At 38.0% G+C, this 8,089-nt stretch overlaps 1 protein-coding gene across 1 annotated transcript in view; it reads right to left on the bottom strand.

Annotated features, from left to right (window-relative positions):
- The window catches only part of GPC6 (glypican 6), a 503,396-nt gene that overhangs the window by 322,610 nt on the left and 172,697 nt on the right, over positions 1–8,089 (bottom strand). Inside the window, exon 3 of the mRNA XM_005424127.2 lies at positions 6,906–7,297. Within this exon, the coding sequence (XP_005424184.1) occupies positions 6,906–7,297 (392 nt within the window). The remainder of the gene's footprint in view (positions 1–6,905; positions 7,298–8,089) is intronic.

The raw sequence follows: 8,089 nt of genomic DNA, 5'->3' as shown, positions 1-8,089 counted from the left end.
CAGGAATAAACCCAAACAGCAGAGCTACCTAGAGGGATACTCGGCAAGACTGACTGTCCTACTGAGCAACATGACTCAGTTAAACTTGGGTTATTAAGTTCAATACCAAGGTAGCTGAATGATATTTAAAGACCTATGAAATGGAGAGGCTAGGCTATGTCCTACCTATAACAATTGTTATAGGTAGGACATAGACCACAGCTTTTGTACACCTCCTACTGCCTTCTTCCTTTTGTTGAAGCTGCTGTTTCATTTTAGGCCTTTTCTTCTGAACTGCTCTTCTGGAACATCTGATGATTCCAGCGCACACAAAGTGGAAAATAGATCAGTGCACCTGCAGTATGTCTGGGATATCTGGAAGGCATCTTTTATTTCTCCATGAAATGTGTGCAATTAACTAGATCAGTTTATGTGCCTTTTCTTTCCAAAAAAGAAGGAAAGATATTCAGCACAGCTGAAGAACCACAGTTCAAAGGATACTTCCCAGAAAGAACTCAAGTGTGGATACAATTCATTCCTGCTTTTGTGCCACAGACACATCACAGCTCTGAAACTCCCCTGGTTGGATAATCCTTGGGCTCCCTGCCTGAGGAACACCAAGGGAAAGGAAGAGGAAAAAAATAATGTGGCCCCATTCATGTCACAGTGTGATCCAGTTCTTGTAAATATATGTTAACTCAATGAAAATTCAAATAATTAATGACTGGAAAAACCCTTAAAAGAACAGACAGTGATGCAATCATAAAAGCTCTGCTTGCTCAGCTGGGCTGTTCCTAAACCAACAATTTGAACTGAGGATTAAAGTTTGCTAAATACCATTGTCTTTTTAGATTTCCTTTCCTTCTGTGGCTTTAACATCCAAATCTCTTCAGCCAATGAAGTTAAAATATACAGGACACATAGCTCTTTATCTGTCATACCCTGCAAATCAAATTTTCCAGGCTTAAAGTACAATTTGTTTTGGCTTTTAATTACCTGACTTATCACCATGTCATATTCCCTCCCCCCTGCAATAACTACATTCTGAATCACTGTGTCATTCAATATTGGCCTTTATTTATGCCTCTCACAAAATGTTGAATGTTTATTTATAAACCATGAAAAGCAGAGTTTGTAAGAATATTGATTCAGCATATTAGAAAAGCAGTGGCCTGGCATTCTGCAAGTAGAAGTAATCACAGGCAATTACTAGAGACTGCTTTTCACTACTAATCTTGGGTTTAACCTTATAATTGTATTACTGAATTTATTTCACTTTGCTCATATATCACCAGGTTCCTAATAAGAAGTCTGATATTAACATAATTTAATAATATTCAGGGGATGAATGGTTTTAATTGGTTTAAAAAGAAGGAGATATATAGTCTATGCCATACAATTAGAAAAGTATTGTAACAGCCTCTTTTTATTTTGTAATAAATGATAATTAATATTTAAATGCATAATGAAATAAGTTCTTAGTGGCTGGGTCACAAATCTTTGATGTTTATGCCACCAACAAAATCACTAACTGCTCTTAATGATGCCCCTGAGCTAAGCTTCACTTTACTCCTGGTATAAAAACTACTTTGGTTGCTGGTAGCATGAATTTTCAAGTGTGAAAGTCAAAGCCAAACTCAGAACAATTCTTCTTGTCCTTATTCCAATATACAATGGGAAGAAAGTGCTCAAATTCAGACAGAAAAACAAATCACAAAATGGCCAAACTTAGAGAAAAGCAAAACTAGCAAACAATAACTAAACCCCTGGATCTCTGTAAATAAAAGTATTCTGCACGCACTTGCTGGTCCTAGTGAGGCAGGTTTAGCGCAAGAGCCAATGCAGATGGTTTTTTCTCATTAAATAAGGAAGAGTTCTGAACCAAACATGGCATGTGTAAAACAGAACCAGTTCCCAAGGAAAGATTGAGTGATAATTGTTGTAATTCAGCTGTTCACATATATGGGAAAAGTATTTCAGGAATCACATGTGCCTGGAAATCCTGGACCCTCCTGTTTAAAAATTTTAATTCCCCATGTGTTTTTCTGCTTACACCCTCCATCACTCAGTGACAGTTCAAAGGGATTATTGTGATAACTGAAAATGCTTTGTTTGGCGCCAGAGAGAAAAACTTAACATTATTTTCTCACAAAGTGTCCAGAGCTCAGACAGAGTAAAAGATGAACATGAAAAGTATGCATATGTCTTTTCTATCACACTATTGGTAATCACAGCTAAGAGCAACTACAGAAATATTTTCAGCAGCTTCTCCAGCTTAACATTAGATACTAAATCACAGTTTGTCATGAAGGCTTGGGTATTTTTTTGTTTTGTTAAGTTTATTTATTGATTTTATCTAGGAAAATAGTTGATAACAAGTAAATTTAATAACAATAACATGTTAATATGCTATATTTTTACAGAGGAACAGGGAAGGACAGAACTATTTTTTTTTACCAAATGGGATCAAAAAAGAAAAGCCAAGTTTTTAGAACCTAAAAATGTACTGAAAAAACAGGTAGTAGAAAATTTGACTAATTATTTCTGAAACCGTAGTTCAAAATGTCCACAAACATCTACTACTTACAGCTTAGAAAAGTATAGTAGTTGAGAAGCACTGCTCCTATACTGACCTTTAAACTACTACCACTGAGGTAAAATCAACTAAACAGACCTCTGACATACCGAAAATGGCAGTTTTGATGTTGCATATTGAATATTATATATTGAACCTGCATCAGGGCAAGTTCAGATTGGACATCAAGAAAAGGTTCTTCACTCAGAGGATGGCTGGTAACTGGAACAGTCTCCCCAGGAAAGAGGTCATGGAACCAAGCCTGTCAGAGCTCAAGGAGCATCTGGATAAAGCTTTTAGTCATATGGTTTATTTCTAGTTAGTCCTGCAAGCAGTAGGGAGTTGGACTCAATGATCTTTACAGGGACCTTTCAACCAGAGATATTTTAGGAATTCTTCTATATTAATGAATAAATTGATTTAAATTAAAAGTTAATATTCTCAATTTAAGAAATAATTACTTTTTGCTCATATGCCTATACAACTTTCTAGAATATATATATAATTTAGCAAGCTGGTCCATTCAAGCCAGTGGAAATATACTGTACTGAGTGGAGATTTAAGCACCATAGGAACATAACACTCAGAAATTTAATGCATTAGAATGTGAAGTAAAAAGATTTAAAAATCTCTGAAGAATAAAAATTGTAATTAGACTTAGAGATCATGAAAATCATGTTCAACTAAAACAGCATGATAAAACTTCAGGCAGATGGAAGCAACTGTGTCTGTTTGCAGCTGAAATATAATATTAGAAAAAATTACAAAAATAAGATGTCCTAACCACCCTCCCTCCCCATTTATCTAAGTGTGACTTACTAAATTATAATCTCACTGACAAGCAAATTGCTAAACTGCAAAATCCTATTGTAAGAGAAAAATATTTCTGATATTTGTTGCCTCCTTGGAGTGTGCTTGAGTGCACACCTCATTGAAGTAAAGGAAGTGTAGCTCCTTTGCAAGGAATACACCAACTGCATTGTTTTCAGACATTACAACCTCTCTGAGGAAAAATTAGAAAGGATATGTCCCTGACATGAGAGAGGGAACATATCCTTCATGTGTGACCCACCAACCCTCTACAGAAATGATCCAGAAGATGATGAGACAATAAAGACCCAAAGGAGATGTTACAACTTTCTCATTAGTTACTCTCTCATGGTGTTTAAGGTGTAGGCTCAACATTTCTCTATGTCAGTGGCAGTTCAGTGAAATAATGGGTCCACAAATAGAAAGTAAAAAATCTTTTAAGCTTGTGATGTTGCAGGTAGAAGATCCCCCTCTGTTCCCAGCCAGTGCAGAAAATGGACAAAGGATTTTATAGAACTGCAACAGTTCTTCCTTTCATTTTCTGTCTTTATTCATTTCTCCTGACTTATCCAGATGTGGCACCTTATCACAGAATCTCTCAATATTAGAGTATGATGGGAAAGAAGTCTGTGCTGCATTTGGATGACTTTCAAAATAGCAACAAAAGATGTTTACCTGTCTCATTTTTGGCTGCAGTTATGTGCTAACTCTAAGGAGTGGTTGTAGTCATTTAAAATTATGTTTAAAGAAAAGGATTTGTCATTTTCTACAGTAGATAAACCAGCATAAAAATCCACAGTTATGATATGGCAATGAACTATTCATTCTCAGAGTAATCACATCCTTTCCACAGGACAATTATTAATCTTGAATATTTGGTGCCCCTTGGGGCTCTTCATATCTGCCTCACCAGGCTGCATGTAACACAAAGTCCCTAAGGCCAGAAATTTTTTTGCATATGCTGTGGGTATGAATAAATCCACGAAGATTTTAATACCAAAGATAGTTCTGCAATCAAAGTATATTCTATACTTAAGCAAAATATTGATTTTATTAATTTTTTAATAGGATCATAGGATAATGATCCTAAAGAAATGTGACAGATCATCTGTACTCTGCTCTCAGAAGACCCCCACCCAGATTAATTTCACAGCATCACAGGAAAGACATGGACCTGTTGTACTGGGTCCAGAGGAGGGTCACAAAAATGGTCAGAGGGCTGGAGCACCTCTCCTCTGAAGACATGAGGGATTTGAGGTTGCTCAGACTGCAGAAAGAAAAGCTCCAGGCAGATCTTATTAGCAACTTTCTAGCAATTAAAGGGCATTTGTAAGAAAGATGGGGATGGGATTTTTATTAGGGCCTGCTGTGATAGGACAAGAGGAAATGTTTCAAATCATGCCCATCATATCACACCATGCCCCACTGTGAAGAGCTTTGCTGCATTTCTTTAATGACCTCCCTAGAGGCACCAGGAGCAACTCCTACATGCCCTTGAAGTAGCCTCTTCTCCAGAATGAAGAGGCCCCAGTCCCACAGGCTCAAGGACAAGTAACCCAGCCCAGATTCTGAGGGTAGCCTCTACTGAACTTGCTTCAGTTTATCAATGCCTTTTTTGTACAGGAAGAGCCAAAATCTGAACACAGTGTTCTAGATGTAGTATAATGGAGTATCACTATAAAGACATTATTGTGTCTTGCACCCACTGAACACTTTTAACAATGATTTCAAGTGTTTCCTTCATGTTAAAAGAAAAAAAAACAACCAACAGAAGCAAGCTACTATTGAGCTACTGTTATCATCTTCATCTGACACTAGGAAAAGACCCACTGTATCATTGCAGAGTTAGCAGCTCTCATTATAGGATCATAGGATCATTTAGTGATCTTGTTTTAAACCATTTTCTTGAAAGGGCTTATGTACCCAAAACCCAGAGGCTGAGAGGAAAACACTTCCTGGATATGTGACAGAGGAGACACCTGCACAGTCTGTATAGTCATGTACATACACAGGGAAAGTGACATCTCAGCAGACCTTAATTTAGACCTTAATCTGTGAGGGATTCACAAATTATGCATCTATTACATGAATTACATAGCTTACTCTCCACAGTCTGATCCAGCAATACCTAATGCCTGCAGACAACAGTGACATCAGAGCTCTGTACTTTCACTTAGAACCTGACCCACGGGGACATCATCTCTCTTCAGAGGAAATCTGGGGCTGAAGATTTATGCATTCTGCACATTTGGAGGCTGAAAAGCTACCCCAGCTAGACTAGGCAGCCCGAGGTTTCACCGTGGTATCCTGCCACCATTCAGAAAGACAGCAAGAACTGACAGTGCCAGAAATCACAGAAAGGCAGCCCTGAAGCTCAGGAAGGCGCTTGGAGGAAGAGACTTTGGTTCTAGCTGACTAGCAAGGATCACATATCCACAGAATTTTAAGTGCAAAATTACCTATTTCCCCCATGCAGTCTCCTAGATATAAAATCAGGCTCTCCCTTCCTGACTACATTTCTAGCTCCATGGCTTCTCAACTTGCAATTGCAAAAGATCACATAACACAGGTTAAGAAAAGTTTAAAAGCCCCATCTTGTTGGGTGCTTGAGTTGCAGTCTACTGTACAGTGTATAGGCTCTACCTCACCCTCTGACTGTGGTTTAAATGAAGCAAATGAGATGGTCCTCTTCAGGCAGAGGAGTGGCTTAGGCTTGTAAATGTGGGAAAGTATTGGATGGGCCAAGATTCCAAATCACTCATGCACTTATTGTTCAGAAGTGAGTATTTGAGTGAGTATCTGTGAAATAGTAAGATCACAGAGCAATCATCTAGTTGCAACACCAATTCAGAAAAATATACCTGAGTTTGAAATACTGTATGAGAGAAAGTCATGTAGGCATATTTTTGGTGCCCAGATGGGTTATTTTTGCACAGTTTTTTCTTTAATTATGCGAAGCCCTCAAGGATTATAATTGCCATAAATATTTGCATAGATAAATAATTAAACCTAAAATAAATGTGAGTCAAACCATCCTTTGGGAAAGCTCAAGCTTCAGAGGTGTCACTGTTTGTCTATTTCCTCATCAGAAACATGACTAGACATTTCTAACAAAATCCATCACCCAGCTGCATGATGAATGAATGCTGTGAGGGCTGTACTTTCCTAATGAACAGCAGAATAAATTTGCTTGAAACATTTAAATTCTGATCTAAATCCCCATCTTTTATATATGTAGCCAGCTTTGAATTACAAATGACAATCATTATCATGCTATAACATTGATGTATATTGGTATTTCACTGTGTCCTAAGCACAGAGAAATGCTTTCCAGCCAGCATTGCCTTAATATCCCCAGAAGGAACTGAAAGCAACCATTGCCCCTATTTATGAACTTAAGATCGGTATATTGGTAGGCATAAAAATCAACCAAACACACTTCCTTGTACTGGAAAAAAAAAAGCACAAAGACAGATTTCAATTGTCTGGCAAGTTGAGAAGAAATTCAAGCTGAAAAAACCCCACTCTGATTTCAGATTACCTTGGATACTCTGTTCGCCACCTCTCTGCCTACTGTCAGCCCCTGAACAAAGGTGCGGGCAGCAATGAACGCTCGAGTCACTTGAACCTTCAGCTTCCTGGGCACGTCTCCAAAGGGCTTCAGCTGGTCCGTGTACTTGCTCACACACTCCAGGTAGTCCTCACTGAAATGGTACTGAGGGTTTATAAGCTGGAACATCCGCTCCAGCAGCCGAGCCCAGAAGTCGTTGAGCATCTCCTCCAGGTTGACGTTGCCTCCCGTGTAATAGCGCTTCAGCTCCGCAAAGAGGTCCTGGAACACCTCGGAGTTCTGCATGTACAGCATGCCGTACGTCCGGACAAACATGTCGTTCAAGGATCGCTCCGCATTCTCCAGAAGTTCTCGGAAAAACTCTGCAGGGAAAACAAGCAGGTGTTAGTGGCCATAAAGGCAAGGTATGAAGGGTTTTCTTATTGCATTCTGAACTTGTTATAATTAGTGTTAATTGGTTGATATCACAGTACTTTACTAGTGGAATTCATCATTTAGAAGTAAAGAAAAATAGAGTATAAACTGAATTCCCTATCAAGGTCAAAAGATGAAAAACCTATAACACTGAGTAGAAAAACCCATTTAAAAGAACTTCAGTGAGGGTAGTTCCACTTCTTCATGTACTATTTGAACTTAGCAATCCCTGTCCCTCCACAGCCATTACACTAAATCTTCTAAGCTAAAAGCAAAGTCACTAATATGATGATTTAACTTAAAATGTAATGATTTTACAATTTAGATTCCACTTTGATCAAGCCTTTACAATGTAGAAGCAAACCATGGAAATAAATCTGAATACTTATTTTCATATATTGTTGAAGAGAACTTGGAAGAGACTTGAGTGGAAATGAGAAGGATCCTTCTTAAAAGTACCATATATCTAGGTAATGGTAAAAATATGTTAGTATCTTCAATAATATTTTACTCTACTGAAGGAGAGTTCTAGAACCCTTCACCAGTCATGTCAGAACCATCCTACTAATTCCAGTCTGTGTTAGTTATTTATTTTGGAGATGCAGGCATTAAGGTTTTTTTGAAAGGATTTCAGACAATTTCTTTGGTGCCTTTTACTACTGAGGCCTAAACCATAAACAATTTCTAAATTTTGCTTTGTTGAAATCATTCTTACTGGAAACAGCCCATGGGATAAAGTA

Source organism: Geospiza fortis, unplaced genomic scaffold (assembly GCF_000277835.1).
Source record: "Geospiza fortis unplaced genomic scaffold, GeoFor_1.0 scaffold84, whole genome shotgun sequence".
Classification (NCBI taxonomy): domain Eukaryota; kingdom Metazoa; phylum Chordata; class Aves; order Passeriformes; family Thraupidae; genus Geospiza; species Geospiza fortis.
Note: the sequence above shows the minus strand (reverse complement) of the source record. Positions and strands in the feature narration are given on the sequence as shown.